The sequence below is a fragment of the Strongylocentrotus purpuratus genome, unplaced genomic scaffold, assembly GCF_000002235.5.
Source record: "Strongylocentrotus purpuratus isolate Spur 01 unplaced genomic scaffold, Spur_5.0 spur5_scaffold_10, whole genome shotgun sequence".
In the NCBI taxonomy this organism is placed as follows: Eukaryota; Metazoa; Echinodermata; class Echinoidea; order Camarodonta; family Strongylocentrotidae; genus Strongylocentrotus; species Strongylocentrotus purpuratus.
Genome location: NW_022145595.1, coordinates 19,406,511 through 19,424,698, shown reverse-complemented (window position 1 = coordinate 19,424,698; position 18,188 = coordinate 19,406,511). Strand labels below are relative to the sequence as shown.

Sequence of the window (18,188 nt, the reverse complement as noted above, 5' to 3'; positions counted from 1 at the left end):
TTGTCTGCACTTTGCTCACACTTGGTGCATACAGGCGACTGTAAAGATACCGAGACATATACAGACTCTCCTATTGCAGCGCTCAAGCATTATAAAGAATAAATTCCTGCCAGGTACCAATTGATATAAGCATCTTACTTGTGGAAGTTGCAATCAAGGGTTTATAAACGACCTATCATATGGCCATTAACTTTAATATTGCAACCAATTGATTTGAGTGATCAATGAAAGTGTAATTGAAACAAGAGCTCTTTTCCTGTCTTTCTTGTAAATTAATGTTATGAATGCAACTTCAGCTCAAGAGCACTTTAAGTGCTTCCTCTTCATCTTCCTCTACAAAAACAACTAGATGGAACTTTGACTGCGCGCAGTCGGAAATGATGCCTCCGTCATAGAGCAAGTTTACAAAACAGAAGAAAGTTTCATTGTAATCCATTAACAGGTTCTCAGAATATCGTGATTACAAGCAATTTCTCATATACATATATGACCCTTTGATCTTTGACCTCATGACCCTAAAATCTACTCAGTTCATTGGCTCTGCAAGATGTCCTGAGTTAAATAGTAATCTATCTGTCAGTTCTAATGAGAATGCGTTCACAAGCTATTTTTGCATACATAATGAGCCCATGACATTTGACCTTTGACCTCATGACCCAAGAATCTACTCAGTTCATTGGCTCTGCAAGATACATACATGATCTATGTTTGGCAGGAATCCATCAATCGGTTCTTGAGATAATGCGATCACGAGCTGTTTTTGCATACATAATGAGCCCTGTGACCTTTGACCTTTGACCTCGTGACCCCAAAATCTAATCAGTTCATTGGCTCTGCAAGATACATACATGACCAAAGTTTGGCAGGAATCCATCAATCGGTTCTTCAGATAACGCGATCACGAGAACGGGACGTACGGACGGACAACCCGAAAACATAATTCCTCCGGCTACTTTGTAACGGAGGCATAAAAATTACCAGCAAATTGATACATGTCAATAATGACAAGAGATAAATTTGTGATTGAAAACAGACAGCTGCTTAAAAATTTACCTAATCCATACTAACTGATTTGTATGTAGAATATAGATGGGAAGAGAATAAAAAGACATAGTACTTTCTCAATTTCTTTTGCAGCTGCATTATCCTTGAAGCAATTCACAGCCATATATCTTAAATAAGTGGGTATTGTTCCATTTTATATTCACTTTCTCTGTACTTATTTCATCTCTTTCCTCTCAAATGTTGATGCTAGGACAAATGTACCTTGGACTGACTGTTGTACAGAACTCAATATACATATTTGCACAGTAAGGAAAGAGGAATAAATAGCAGAGAAAGAGAGAGAGAGAGAGAGAGAGAGAGAGAGAACAAGGGACAGATAAAGAGAGGGGAGAGGAGAGATTACTGGGCCCCATTGCATACAAATTACCTCTGATGATAACTTTGTGATGAATATATATTAACTACCATGGCAACATTTTTACTCAACACCCAATCAAACCATTGTTTCCATAGAAATTACCATCAATGGTAAGTTTTATGCAACAGGGCCTAGTAATCTCTCCTCTTCCCCTCTTGTCTATCTGTCCCTTGCTATCTCTCTCTCTCTCTCTCTCTCTCTCTCTCTCTTTTCTCCTCCTCCTCCTCCTCTCTCTCTCTCTCTCTCTCTCTCTCGCTCATTTTCTCCCTCTCTCTGCGTATTTAGTTCTCTTTCCTTGCTGCGCAATTCTGTACATTGTGTCCTATGGAACATATGGGGAGTAGACAGTTAACGGGTATTTTTGTCCTAGCATCAAAATTTGTCATTTGACATTTGACACGTACCTGTGTTCCCCCAGCCAGAAATCCAACACTGATGATCCGCCGCAAACTCGCCATCCGTTGGTAGGCAGGCCGGCGTGACGAACGACGTGATGTGAGCGGGGCGATCCAGCCTTAGGACAGCGATGTCGTTGTTCGTGGTCCTGGAGTCGTAGTCCGGATGCTTGTAAATACAGCTGATGCGGAAGTCTTGTTCGGAGGATTCGTTAATGTGCTGGTGGTGCTCCCCAAGGCGGACCTTGAATGAGTTCTTGCCGTATCTGAGAAGAGTTTAGTTTGATGAAATGAAGGTGGACATTTTTTAAACAGTAATAAATCTACATCTAAAATATGGGTATTTTTTATATTTGGTGGTGGTGGTTATTTAACCGACGGCTTTAGGTCCTTTCTGAGGGACCTGGTAATGAGAATTAATGCCTTACCAAAGGCCACTAGCGCATCGACTTGGTTTCGAACCTGGGTCACCGGATTACGAGACCACTGCTCTACCGACTGAGCTATCGCGCCTCCCTATGCAAGGTTTGTACTTGCAGTTCTTCCTGTGTGTACCAACTTTTGATGATACTAGTGGAAATGTTGTATGTACATTCAACCATTGTTATCTACTGGTATACTTTACTCCAAGTATAGTTCCAATTTCAAAATAAAAGTATTGTAAAAATGCTGTGAAATAAAGCTGGCTGACTAAAATATTGTATATTTTGCTCTTTTGTCAGTGTGACAGTTCAGAGTGACAATCTAGATGTGATTGTTGCTATGGTTGCTATGGGTGTAATGCTATTTACGTTGTGAACATTGTTGGTAAGATGAACATGGACATCACCTTTGAAAGCAGTGGGCAGCGGTCAGCACGTGGGTTTCATCGATGAGCGTTCCTCCGCAGTAGTGACCACTCCCTCTTAAGATCAGCTGAGCTTGCCACGGCCAGTTTCCTCTCTTCGCAGAGGATCCCCCTATGATTCTAGCCATGATGTTACCGTTCTCTATGCCCCTAACTCCGCAAGGCACTGGAAGTTCAAAAAGGTATATGAGGACAGTTATAGAAATAATATTAGTAATAGGTCCATTTATACAGCGCAGCTACTACTGCGCTTAATACAAGTATCACATTATGAACCATGCTGTAGCTGGGCCCAATCCTACCGGCTACCCAATTACTTCACCTGGGTGTTGAGTGGCAAACATAGATTAATGTCTTGCCAAAGGAATTAGTGCAGCGGCAGGACTCGAACCATGAACCATGAACCATGTGATCCACAGTCTGGTGACATATCTACTACACCACGACACCTCTACTCAATTCCTCTAGTCAAAATGAAAAGAAGGAAAAAGAAGAAGAGCTAGTAGATTATTAGTGACTTACGTGTCTCTCTCCCGCACTCGACACCCACATCTTCGTTGTGCTGACAGTTGTGCCTTCCAATACCATTGGGGATGGTGCACTGAGCTAACGATGGTTCCGTCCCGGCACATGTCACATCATCCAGCCAAATCTGTGTTGTCCCCTCGCCGAATATGGCCTGTGGGTAGACTTGTACGTCGCCACTGCAATGGATCAATTCATTTGGAAAGGGTTCTAAAGAACGCATTTTCCCCTCAATTTTAAGTGATCTGACATTTGCCCTGGCAACAATTTTTTTGACAGGCTTTATTTCTTCTAAGGTATACGATTATAAAGGTTAGGTGCTGTGGAAATTTATATTTGATTGATCACAACTTTACAAATTCACAAGTTACATCACAAAGTTGTTAAAGTTGACAATTTATGGCATTCAGAGGATGTGTGTCCAATAATATAAAGAAATAATTTCTTCAGAGAAAATAAGAAACTATGAATTTGTAGCACACAACAATTAGGTGAACAAAGCTTATTACAAGGAATATCACAGAGTTGTCAATCTATGTTTGTGCGATCAAAACTTTACAAATTCACACATTATATCACTGAGTGTCAATTTGTGTTTTGATCCAGGACAACTTTACAATTTTAAGGTACATGAACATGTATATCACAAAGTTTTTAATTTGCGATGATCGATTATAACTCTACAAATGCGTAATAAAATCTTATATCCTCCATCAGATTTTCTTCGAACTTCCACTGGTTCCTTTCTTCCATTTTTCTGCTTTGACAACAAATTTGTTTTAATTTGTTTAAATGTTTTTTTGGGGGGAAGGACTTCTCCTTAAATGTATTTCAATAACTCACCTGATGCCAAGCTGATTGCAGACAACTCTTGCGGCCGCTTCGCTGAAATAATCGTCACAAACCGTGCCCCATTGATTGTTATGAAAGACCTCAACCCTGCCTGAGGTTCGCCCATTTCCGCCAACAAGCCGGACCGGCAAGACTGGAAGCTCTAGAGAAGAGGAGAAGAGAACGCCATTTGACATGTATGGAAAACCAAGCAAGGCATTTATATCTGTGTATGGTTACACATAATAATTAAAGTTCAATCAATATCTACCGGTGCATGTATATCTCCACACTAAAAATACATAAGTTCACTGACACCCTATTTCACACCTACAAGAATGTGGGAGCTGGAAATGGATGGCAGAAGAGGGAAAGGAAGACCGCAGATTTGGTGGAAAGTTATGGTGAAAATATAAAGCAGTAAGTTTGGTCTAAATGGGGAGGATTCGTGAGACAAGAAGAAGTGAGGGGGGAGGGAGTGTCATCATGGTGTGAAAGTCAGTTTCCTCTCATAAGAGGGAAAATGCTGACTTTAATCGATAATGATGATGATGACGATGATGAAACATGACAAAGAAGAAAATAAGAGGGCTAAAACAGCTGATGAAATCATGACTGGAACAATACGGTTCCACAAATATGAGTAGGCCTATACAGGCATAAACAAGTACACACATACTCCTATTTCAGATATCACACCATTCGTTCAGTATTAAGTAGATTGTAAACACATACAGTAGGTACATGTACATTGTATACAAACATGAATGTTTATATGGTAGAGTGCAAAATACATTCAAAATTTTGTGCAGAAAAAAATGAGAATTGAAAAGGATACTCCACAAGACAAGCAAAACTCAGAGAGAGAAAAAAAGAGAGACACGGACAAACAGACAGATCTAGACAGACAGATAGACTGACAGATCAATGGCAAAAAATCTACAGAGAAGTACAGTGAGAGACTGAATGGAGCTTGAGGGAAGAGAGCAATTCAGAGACTTGTATAAAAAAAGAATTGAGATGAGGATAAGAAATAGAGAGACTGGAACACAGGCAATAAAAGTACGAGAGAGTTGCTACAAAGTGCAAATAAGAGAGAGAAGAAATAAAAGAAAAAATTATCAAAAGAGGCGGGGATAGAGATATCATGAAAAATGCTACGGTACACCCTTTTTCTTCCATGAATAGTCTACCGGTACCTGGTAATACAAAGTCCAAAAAACGGATTCTTCCATTGCGTTCCCTATTGTGTTCCTGTATTGCGTACTTGACTGAGCGCATCAATTGAATGACCATATTGATATTTTTTAGCTGTTTCAAAAGATCCTATTCATAACAATATTTTCGTATATATAGTTTGATATTTGAGAATGGTTCAGATATTTAGAAAAGCTTATAACATGCAGCCTTGTACATCAGATGGATAAAATGCATATTCTCCGCCCCTCCTCCCCCCAAAATGGACTCTTCTTACTGAAACGCACATATAAAAACGCACGCATATACATTAAGCTCGCTTACGACCCATGCGAGAACACCACTTTGCCAGTTGCTGTTGAGGAGTCTAGACACTAAAGTGAAAGCTGCGTGATATTTACTGTACCGTACATTAACTTGTGTACACGTTAAATCCTCGCAAACTTGAACATTTGAAAGGATTTTTGTGCTATCGTTTTGAGGTAAGAGCCAAAAGTACTGTTTGTTAAGCTAGCTAAATAATATAGGTTAAAGGTAGCTTCTTTGTAATACAGTTCAATGATCATAAATGCATAAACTTAAAAAGAAAGGCCATTATTCAACTTCGACTTTAAAAGTGCAGCAAGGTAAATTTGTAGTAGACTTGTTCAGGGCACGTTCACGTAGGTGTTGGTCGGGCATTTACTAACAGCTATTGAGATCAATACAGATGTATTTGGTAGTCATGTCAGATCTTTTAGTTTCATAACTGAGATTTTGAATTTTCGTAAATATACTGTAGTCAAGAATTCAAGCAAAATTCATGGTGACAATCATGGAGTTGACTGTGGATCATTTCTTTCCCCACGTTCTAGCATTCGACAACCATGGGTACCTGTCTAACAAGAGTCAGCAATGCTTTTTGCTTTGACAATGGGGAATACGACAGCATGGAAGAGACGGAGAAGGAAAGCCCTCAAAAGGACGCCAAGGTTACCTTACCACTGCCAGTTGACGTTGACGCAGATGAGGCAGACAGACAAGAAGAACATTTAGGGAAGGACAACTACCTGTCTCAGGGATCAAAGTGCCTATACACCCAACTCGACAGCAAGATGCACTGTGAAGGGAAGTAGTCTCCAACCATACCATGCCATTTGGTGAACAAAATAATGTACTCGTAGCTTCCATGAGAGCCATTTGATAAAACATGCAGTGCCTTTAATGAACATCTTCAAAGTAAAAATCTATATGGTAACTTTCAACAACCGTGTTCCTTGATATCAGTTTTGGATGTTTCATGTCATCAGGAATTTATTGAGCCTTGTATCTAAGAGGTGTAGTTCATGACATGAATATACATTGTACTTCCACGCCAAATGTCTTCATCTGTATGTAACCTGGTATCTTCTAAGATTGTGACTCCAAATGTAAGTTTTTCGTTATGTAATACCACATACATTTTTCTATTCCTTTGGTTTTTAGAGTTATAGCCTTTGTACAAGTTGAGGGTAGAGCCATCAAACCTCAGATATGACAATATAGAAGTTAACTACAGTGTACACCTGACACAATGTACCCCTTAAAAAGTACCCCTATTTACCTGTCAGACAACCAGTTTAGGAAGGTGGTAGTTTTAATAATTTATTTGATTCTGTATACAATACTACCAATTACCAAACTTGTCAACATGGCAGCTGACATTTGAGGTTTAGATTTATAAAAGTACTATCAAATTTGGCCTCTGTCTACAGTATATTTACAATTTACGTAAAATGTATCACTAGCTGGACGAGACTTAAAGATGAAGTTGAGTTCTGATGTCCTTCCACATACCTGCCCAATAAAAATGAAAGCGCTCACAAATTATTTTTCACCTCTCCCCAGAACTCGACCTAATTCTCTTTAAAACCAGGGTTCAAGATTCCTCTAAGGGCTCCATCTGACTTCATCAATATTGATAATGATAAAGTTAACACTAAATAGCACTTAGGAACGATTTAAAATTATGCATGTTGTTATAGTCATCTTTATTAATGCGGTCTGACCAGCCCTTCTCTGGCCATTTTCACATGCAAAAATGTATTTTTTTGCAATAACTTCAATATTTTTATTTTAGAAAACTACACAAATTTTCTTCTATTTTCTCATGGAAAAATGAAAAATAGACAAAAAAACAGATCAAAAGATAGATGAAAAATATATTCAGAGTTGAGAATATTGAAAAACATGTTTTCTGTGTTTATTTCCCCCCACTATTTTTGACTACCGTAGTTGTACAGGTAGACTATTTTATTTTGACAAATTGAATCACAGAAAAGTATTCAATACAAGAAGTTCATCTACAACACTTAAATACCGGTAAAGGAAAATGTTCACTGTAATGTACTGTAATTTGTGATAACAATAAACATATATGTATAAGAACATTAAGTGCATGTAAATGGAATGTTTTGCAGGAAATGTAAATCTAAACATTTCAAATAGGATGCTATTAGGGAACATATTTGGTATCTAACTCCATGTACATGCACATGGATCTATTACATGTAAATGCCATTTCATTTCCTTTCCAAGGAAAAAAAACAACCCACCTTAAACCAGTTAAAACCGGTTTACACCAATGCCTCTAGAACCCAGTTAGGTTGGGTCCGCAGGTGCATGTATGTGTGTGTTTTTCTGCGGACAGTGAATTTAAAAATAAATATTGAAGAAGTTCCATTCTATAAATATAAACATTTCAGGTAAACCCAGGTAAACATGGTTTGGCTACTGTACCGTGAAGTTCAATTGTTATCCATTTGTCACAATGCGTGGGTAGCTGTCCTGGAAGTATTGCAACATGCAAGTACATGACCCTTTACAAATTAAAAGTAGAGCTCTTTTCAGTTTCCCATCTTAAGAAAAGAATCAAGAGTTAAATGGCAGTTTTCTATCAGGAAAGAACCATGGTTTTTAAAATGGTAAAGAATGCCATGGTGCATTTCTATTACCGTAGTCTTTCCATAATTCATGTCTTCTTCATGTCTGTTCACCTAACAATGTGCAAGGACTGCAGACATGTATTTGTGTGCTTTATATTTATTTTTTATTTATATGTAGAATAAGATGGGATTTAGGGCTAAAAAATGTTGTATTGTAAAGCAGGCTGATTGTACAATGTACAAGTACGCCATCATACCATGTACATGTGTCTATTGTTTACGTTGTCTATGCTAGCGTTTTTCAATCATTGTGCCGCGAGACAAATTTAGTTAGATTAAAAAAATATATTTCGGAATAAAATTGTTTTTTGTGAAACACCAATATTAGAAACCTCTAGAGTATGTATTACTTAGAAACGGAAAGATTTTAAACAGAGATGTGCCCAAAATGAATACCTCAATATTTTGGCGATAAGGTGCCCATCTATCATTTTATTTGACAGCAAGGTGCCAGAATATATCACTTGACAAGTTTCAGAGTGATGCACAAGTAATATTCTGTGATGAATTTGGGATTGGGGCGATGCAAAATTCTTTATTTCTGAAAGGGTGCTGTGACTGAAAAAGGTTGAAAAACACTGGTCTATATGCAATGCTTAAGATTTGTTGGTGTAATGATCACACCCAAGTGATAAGACTGAAGAAAGTTATTTAAGTTTGGGCAGGTAATTGATGCAGAGGAATATGTACATGTGGCCACTTTTTGGCAATATAATGTTGAAAGGAAAGCTGTAGCTTGATATCTTAGATAAGTTAAACTTGGAGGCTGAAGAAACAATAATGGAGCAGGCAGTTGTTGCAAAAAACGAATGTATGTATCAATGTTGAAAGGAGAACTATAACATGAAATACTTGAGAATACTTATCAATTGTAAAAATGTATTGATTACCGGTATACATGTCAGCTGGCTACCAAATACAGTAAATCCTGCCACTTTGGCCATGTAGCAATCTCCAAGAGGATGTACATGAATCAGTTGTAAAACCTCTCTAGAGAGGCCACCTGTCTTATTTGGCCAGTTGGATCCCTTGGGTTCCTTGGGTATGGAAAGGTATTAACTGTTATCACTGGACATACTTAAAGTTGACCAAAGAGGACAAATGTACTTTGAATTAATCACTACATTTATAGGAGATTGTTACCGATATTGAAAAGGTTTCATATCATATTTGTTTGTTTTGATATATGCAGTAAATATTCATTTAAAGGTGGTGTGTCTCTTTTGCAGGCTATAACATATAAACATGTGTGAATCTTATAAACATGAGATAATAGCAACTGAAAACTCCCCTGAAAAGAACTGGTAATTGCCTTTCTGTGGAATTAAATCGACCATTGGGAATTTTGGCAACGCATTTCAAAATTTATGCATAGAAAATAGACCGATTTTCAGACCCATATACTGTATGGTCGTACGTTTTGTGCTGCGCAATGATTCAATCAGCTTAATTTGGGCCATTACAAGAAGTGGGTTATTGATGAGTACAAATGCTCATGTACCTGTTATAGCTCATGTTATGTATGTTATTACCAAAGAAATAAAGAAGTCAGTCAGTCACTCAATAGTGTCTGACAGTGAAGTCTAGAAAGTAAACAGGTTTCCTTGCATAATTTCAATACTAGGACACTGCATGCCAACAATTAAAGTTCACAGATAGGACATGCATAAGCGACATGAACAAAATTCCTGCAAAATTCTACAGAATTTAAGGTTAGCTGTAAAAGGGATACACTACCTTTAATGCTTAATAGGTTTGATGCATACAACTTATGCACATTTATATATACAGAATATAAGTAAAATGAATATATTGTTTTGATCAAATATTTGCGCATTTGTATTTAGATATGATTTGTTTAGGACCTGATGCAACATTTCTGTAAAGGATCTTTGGCTATTATAATGGAATGAATTTGCAGCTTTTAGATGCTGCTTGTAAGTGTCGGCTTGCATGGTGATGTAGATATACAGTAGGCTTGCCGAGAGTCCTTTTCAGGATCCTCAATCCCCCTCTCTCTCTCTCTCACACATGGTGCACCCGCAAGCCTACTGTATATTTGCAGCTTTTGTTTGATGTCTGCCTGACTTGATCTTGCCTGACATTGCAACCATACATGCAGTCAGATGGAAGATTGCTTTACCTATAATTTATGCCATGCAAATGTTTTGTTCCATGCTCTTATTCGGCTGGATTAACATGCCAGAAGAAAAGATAAAAGGGCTCCTGTGTATTTGCACGAGGCAGATGGACTAGGGCCTGTAGAGATGTGATGTACCAGTAGGGAGTGGCAAGATTGCCAATAGATAGAGTCTATAATATACGACCGCCTGTTCTCTTATGTTTGATATTTTGCCTGGATTTGAATAAAGCACAAAGACTTGAAAGTTAAAACAGAATGAGCTTGAGCCTGCGTTTTTATTTTTTGGTTTCACTACACTACTTGCATCTGTCTAACATTTTTAATTATACATATATGTAATATGTTCTTGTAATAAATTAATTATAATACTTCAACCTGTACTATTTCATTACTGTCAACATTTGCTTGACATTCTGAGCACACTCAGCCTAGTTCACACATTAAACATTAAAACACCTGCAATTGCACGTCATAAATCTACTGGTGTACGTAACACGCTTCTCAGATAATTACTCCACAGTCAACAACCTACACTAGTAAACCAAAGTCTAACTTAAAATCGGGATCAAACGCTTAAACTTAACGTTATCGCAACTCTCAACCCAACCCTAAACGCAAACACGGGACCATGCAAACCTCAACCTATATTGTTGACCAAAAAAAGCCCAGAGCAAATGACGATTCACTAAAACCGGTTATTTTGATAGAAAGATCATAGAGTGTCAGTTGGGGACGCAGTTCATTGCATGGTTTGATCAAATTCCTGTTTGTATATTTTACTTGACTGCTATTAAACAAAGCATGTGTATGCTTGTAAGTAAGCAATAAGGGGACAGACGGCTTTAAGTTTTCTCCAAGGGACTTGGAATCAAGTATTAAAGCTTTACCAAAGGGCACTAGCGCATCGACTTGGTTTTTAACCCAGGACCTACCGGTTATGAGACCACTGCTCTACCACTGAGCCATCGCACCTCCTCATTTCTCCTCCACTTATCTCTGATCATTACAAATCCAAAATAAGGCTTTGCACATGAGAGATAAAAAAATTCTTTATGTGCAATTGTCAGCAATTGTTAAAAAAAACCTGTACATACAGAATGAACTTCACAAGTTAGCTCAATTGCTTCTTTGTATCTACTGACTTGAGTCGGCAACAAATCATTCGTTACCCGGCAAATCCCATTGACTATCCTATCATTGATAATGGCAAACTAGTTTAACCATAATTTGTATAGTTATGGGCGATCTCATAAAAGTAAATACATGCACGTGCGATACAGGTGGTAAAAAGAAATCTGACCTTTTAAATGTCAACACTAAGAGGAGCTTAAACCATGTATGGTAGCATAATCGGTCTATGATCTAAATATAGGTGATCAACACCAATAAAGAGGAGACGACAAACTATAGGCAGGGTAGGAATTTTGGGCCAAGAAGCAAAGCCGTATAAAAGCTACAATGTTCATGGATAACCAGTTTGTGAGTCATCAATTCTATTTGCTTCGCATTGTGATCATTTTCACACATGACTTTTGCCCTTTCCCCATCTCCTTGCATGTATCTGAAGATTAAACCAATATTAAAACTGATTGATTGTTTATGCATGATGGTCGGCCCTGACAGAAGATCCCGCGACAGCTAACTACATTCCTTGTACATAATTGGCTGGGTGATCACAGTGTTGGATTACTCTCTCTCTCTCTCTTTCTCCGCGCCTCTTTGTTTCAATCGTATTCTTTCTGTCTCTATATCACTAAATGTCTCTTTCTCTTTCTCTGTCTGTCAGTCTCTCTCTCTCTCTCTCTCTCTCTCTCTCTCCCTCCGTCCATCTATATGTCTTTCTCTCTGTCAAACCCCCTTTGCTCTCTCTCTCCCTTCCCCCCTCTACCTCTCTCTCTCTCTCTCATATTCTTTCAAGTCGTCAGCCTTTTGAACATGTTAGCCATTTTAATTAGTCTGCTCAAATTGAGCAATGAGGCATGAACAACGGAAATAATTTACTAGTCTTTACAATCAGATTATATGGGTGCTATTATAAGCATACCGGTACATGTTGACGCAAAGGAAAATGTTTACCTACAGTTGTATTGCCTTGCAAATAACTTCCTCAATTCAAGTTGACTTCGCACTCCAGATGGTCTAAATCATATTACCGGTAAATGATAATCATGCCCATTGTCTGATATAGATGTCAAATGCACACAGAATGACACTTTAATGGAGCCATGACTCAGATCACGGCTGTTTAATCTAGAGAGAAACAAAACTGTAAATACAGATTGAACAAAACACTTCACAAGGTCAATTGCTTCTTTGTAACTACTGTACTGATTCGACATTGACTCTCCTATCACTGATAATGGCAAAGTAATTTTATCAGAATTTGTTTAATATGGGTGATCTCCTTTAAATGACTACAGGACTCATGGACGTTTATGCCAACTATGCAAAAATAGTATAGGGAATTATGGTAAGAGTTCTCGGCAAAAATAGCAGTGCCTCAACTTACAACATACTTTTGGTATTTTGTTTACGGATAATCTTACCAAGTAGAATTTATTGTATAGAATATTTGTGAGTCATCATCTGTCTCTGTGTCACACCCATTTCCTCTATCTCATTTTCTCATTCCCTCTCTCCCACCCTCACTCTGTCTGTCTGTCTTTCTATCTCTTACTCTCTTTACATTTACTGGTATCTCTGTCTTCTTTTCTTTCTCTCCCTCCCTAGTACCCCACCCCCTTCTCTCTCTCTCTCTCTCTCTCTCTCTCTCTCTCTCTCTATTTCAATCATATTCTTTGTCTCTTGATCATTCAATCTCCCTCTCTCTCTCAGGCAAGGTCATTCACATTCTTTTAATCTCTCTTTTTTTAAAGGAATAACTTTCTCTCCATCTCTCTCTCTCTCTTTCTCTCTCTCTTTCTATAAATATGTTTCTATAAATCTTGAACTGTCCAAGGGCCCTTTTTTTCTTCATTCACCCACTCTCTCCCTTGTTCTTTCTGTTTCTGTGTCACAACAATTTCCTCTCTTCCTCCCTCCCTATGTCTGTCTGTCTGTCTGTCTATTTCTTACTCTCTTTACATGTATCTCTGTTATCTTTACTTTCTCCCCGCCCCCCTTCCCCTCCCCCTCTCTCTTCCTCTCTGTCAACCTCTCTCTCCCCTGTCTACCTCTCTCTCTCTCTCTTTCTCCCTCTCTCTTTCTCCCTCTCTCTCTCTCTCTCTCTCTTTCTCTCTCTCTCTTTCCTCCTCTGTCTTCCTCTCTCCTACCCTCTTGAATTGTCGGCCATTTAATCTGCTGACATTTGAATCAGCCAGGTATGAACAATGGAAATCGATGATACCGGTCTAAATATTCATATTTAATAACTTTGGGGCTATCAAGCATACATGATGGCACAAAGGGAAAGGATTACCTTCACCGTGAATCAACATGTTTATTAGGGATGGAAATTTCAACAAAATTAATCAAAAATAGAAAAAAACATTATGTCTTTACACAATTAATTGTTGGATTTGTGTGTGCAGTCAGCCAGTCATGGAAATATGTTCCCTCTTTTCCACAAATATTTGTCATGACGCACAAGATTTCATACCAGTTGCATGGCCTTGCAAATAACTTCCTCAACTCAAAGTAACTTCAATCCAGATGGTCTGAATCATATTAACATAATAAATGGTATTCATACCCATTGTCTGATATAAAGGTCAAATGCACACTGAATGATGCTTTAATGAAGCCTGCCTCAGATAATGGGCTGTGTAATCTAGCGAGAAAAGATGTGCTTAATTTTGTAACAGCATCTTTTCCAGATGCCTCATTTTGCTCACTCTGCAACTAATTAAATGCATCCAAAAGATGTGCAGCTCTAGTAAACTCTAATCGCGATCCAATATAATAAGATTTTTGCTTACAGTCAGTTTCACAATAGCCTATATGTAGCTGCAGATTATAGAGGAGGTGGTTCAGACTGTATAGGATGTTTTGTAAAATATATTGTAATGCCTGAGGCTTAATAATCACATTACTGTTTATTATCAAGACAGAGTTAAATGGTCCTTTTTAGTTAGACCAGTGCAATTGCTTTTGACATTATAGGGATGATGATGATGGTGATGATGATGATGATGATGATGATGATGATGATGATGATGATGATGATGATGATGATATTGATGATGATGATAATGATGATGATGATGATGATGATGATGACGATGACACGATGATGATGATGATGATGATGATGGTGATGATGGTACAACGACGACGACGATGATGATGATGATAATGATGATGATATTGATATTGATGATGATGATAATAATGATGAAATTAATATTAATGATGATGATTATGATCATGGTAATGATGATAATGACATTAATCTTCATTTGCCATACTTAATAGCTATTATTATAATTATCCTACACTTACACCGATCTCAGACAGACTGAGAGACCGCCGCCTCCGTTTCAGTGGTCATTGCTGGAGGAGCACGAATGAAATCATTTCACAAATTCTCTTCTGGGAGCTCTCAAGGGGCAAACGCACCAGAGGGCACCCAGCAATGACTTACATACATGTAGACCAGTTAGAAAAAGACACCTGTCTACCAAGGCAGGAATTCCCAAAGATCACAGAGAATAGAACTGAATGGAAAAAGCTTGTCAAATCAGTGCGAGTACACTCAACCTAGAAGTAGTGTCCTATAAAAATTTCCCACTAACCTGGCTGGCAATTCAGTTCGTCCGATCCATCATTACAGTTATCCATATCGTTGCACACATTCCCCTCAGGAATACACTTGAGATTGTTACACTCAAAATGATTGGCAGGACAGTCTGGTGGATAAAGTCAGACAAAAAAGAAAGAAAAGAGTAAAAACAGAAGTCTTCTTTTGTAATTTTCAGCAAATGAAATAACCATGGTGCATTTGCGTACATAGACAATCTGTCTGTCCTCAATCTGTGGTAGAGCTTATGACAGTTCCCTCTTTTGCTCATTGAATACCTCGCGGTAGGCTCTACCATTTGTTATTTTTTGTTATTAGGCAAAGTAAGGTTAATGGTATAGACCATTTTTGGTCATGCGATTGCATTGTGAAAGAAACATTGTGGAATTGATTGGTGTGTACCGCAAGGTTCTGGAATCATCAAAATGATAAGAAATTTGGCCCAGTCTTGGTAAAGTTACAAGCACTGTACACAGAAAGATGTATATGGGACTACGCGATATCTATCCAGTCCGGATAGATATGATAATTTACCAAATATATCAATTATTAGGCGATACTTTTTCCCTGCAAAATTTGTATCATCGCGTATTAGTCAAAACATATTCTTTCACATAATTGGTAATAAGAGCTTCCATTTCATTTTTTGAGAGGGGTGTGTTTCCAAAACTGGTCTATACCTTTAAGCAGGGTATTGTATGAATTATTTTAAAAGACAAAAAAAGAAGTTTTGAATACATTTCTTCTTGAAATGCATCAGTATAAAATAATCTCATATGACCTGCACTTGGCTAGGAGTAATTTATTTGGATATAATAATTTGATCATAACATTATTAAAAGAATACATAGTTGGTTTTTGTAGTTTATCAGCTCTAGACCTAAATAATACAGAGAATCTAATGTAGATATTCCAGTCAGAGTGGATCTCCTCAAATTTGTCTTTTATTATAAATATGATTTATCATGGAATTGTTGTTACATTTTTAGCTTGGGTGAATTCAGATGGAGGATCAGAACCTTTATTCATCCCTATCAATGAAGCTAAAGAATGGAAACTAGAGCGGAAAGGGGGATAGGGTTTCTGGTTGCTATTCAAAACCAATCCCCTGCATGATTAGTATCAAAATCGGCTTTCAATACCCCAAAGTGACAAATAAAGTTCATGTTATGACAGTTCAATCACTGCATAATACATATATTATGGTTACAGTTTACTGATGGGTTGATAGTAATAATGGTATGGCGGTGAGGATGGTTAACCAAGAGAAAGAAAAACGTTTCACACTTTTTTCTTTCCGCTTACTGAAGGATAGAACATACAGTACACCCGAGGGTGTTTCACAAAGATCCTACCTCAAACTGAACTCTAAGTTGGACTTAAATATTATGGAGAGCCATATTCAAAAGCAAAAATTCAAGTATTTTAGACTTTTCATAAATTCCACATCAAGAATATGAAATCTCCTTGATAATAGACAATATTAATGATTTGAATCAACATTTTATGCCTTTTAAAATAAACTTTTACAGAATATTTTCAAAGATGCTCTCGGCTGTCCATAGTCTTTAAGTCCAACTTAGAGATAAGTTCAACCTAGGATCTTTGTGAAACACCCCCTGACTCGGTTTTACAGAGGTAGAAAGTGAAAATTCAAACAAATGTAGGACCTTGGTTGAGTTTGCATAGGACCCCCGCGGCCTCTCCTACGACACAGTTATTTACCCCCCAGCCTGGGTGGGGGCAGTCAGCTAGGGACTGCTCGTTTCCAGTGCAGCGTACATCGTCCATGAAGATATCGACAAGGTTTCCATGCCCGAATTCACCCACGATGTAGACATCTGATGCACCTCTGTTTGGGAATAAAAATAATAATAATAATTTAACAAATAATGGTCATTTGTATTGCATTATAAATAAAAGAAGTAAAAGCACTTACAATGTCAAAAAAACACAGGCAAAAAAGACTACCAGTAACTCTGTGGGAAAAGAAATGGCGACAGATTTTCTATTGTTCGAATTGAGTATGGTATATTATTAAAGATTTTAGAAGCAGTAACACTCCATCGTTTATCAGCAGTGGAAAGAGTTCATACGGGAACTACGAGTCTAGAAGTGTCATTCATGGAACAAAGATTACTTGTGGGTAAGTAAATCATGTCGGTAAGGGAAAAAAAACTAGCTCTGTGGGAAAAAAAATGTTGACAGATTATCTATTGTTTGAACTGAGTATGGTATAATCTTACAGATTTTAGAACCAGTAATGCTATATTGTTTATCAGCAGCGGAAAGAGTTCATACATGAACTACAAGTCTAGAAGTGACATTTATGAAACAAAGATTACTTGTGGGTATGAAAATAAATCATGTTGGAATAAGAGGGGGCACAAGGCTAATCTGTCTTATTGTGACAGATTATCCTTAAGCTAAACAGGCTACGGTATCCAATAAAGTCTACTACGACAGTAACTACAACTACTTCTAAATGTGGCCTACAATGTGGAAACAAGTCTTCAAGTGCTTGTATGTCAAATGGTCTGGCAAGAATTGCTCCAAGGAAAACATTTTACACCTAAGTACCATTCCCAACTCTAATCCTTCACCTACATGTAACCTAAAACCAATTGGAACTCCAACCCTCCCCTATATCTTTGACAAATAAAAGCCCATAGCCAACACGGCGTTCTTGTGATCTGCTGGCTTTTTTCAAAACTGTTCTAAAATTGTACCAATCACCTGACAAAAATAAATTTGTGTTTCTATAGTTATCAACCTAAAAAAAACTTTACCTGGCATTGCATAGGTAAATGGTTAAGGAGTATGAATAAGATAAAGGATAATGTAAAACACTGCGTATAGGGCTCGTCCTACTCTATTCTATAGGGAGTGCTCTTCTCTATGTGAGTGCATACACAGGCGTCAACAAGTCTACTCAACAGGATGTTTTACTGATCACTGAGATTGTAATATTTGAAGCTCATTTGAATACGTATAGCCACAAGGAACCCCATACATCAAAATGTGTTTGGGTGATTGCTACACTTTAACACAGACCTATTTGACATTGCTTACTACTACCCACTACCCAAGTCTCGCCTATGTCAATTGATAAGCCAACTATAAACA

The 18,188-nt window shown here is 37.7% G+C and overlaps 1 protein-coding gene across 2 annotated transcripts in view; it reads right to left on the bottom strand.

The window, feature by feature from the left end:
* Positions 1–18,188, bottom strand: part of LOC578177 — a 62,976-nt gene that overhangs the window by 4,417 nt on the left and 40,371 nt on the right. For both annotated transcript variants that reach the window (XM_030979696.1, XM_030979697.1), the window contains 6 exons: positions 16,733–16,914; positions 15,058–15,171; positions 4,034–4,184; positions 3,188–3,369; positions 2,648–2,831; positions 1,828–2,084 (listed from right to left, as the gene is read on the bottom strand). In XM_030979696.1, coding sequence (XP_030835556.1) covers positions 1,828–2,084; positions 2,648–2,831; positions 3,188–3,369; positions 4,034–4,184; positions 15,058–15,171; positions 16,733–16,914 — 1,070 coding nt within the window. The remainder of the gene's footprint in view (positions 1–1,827; positions 2,085–2,647; positions 2,832–3,187; positions 3,370–4,033; positions 4,185–15,057; positions 15,172–16,732; positions 16,915–18,188) is intronic.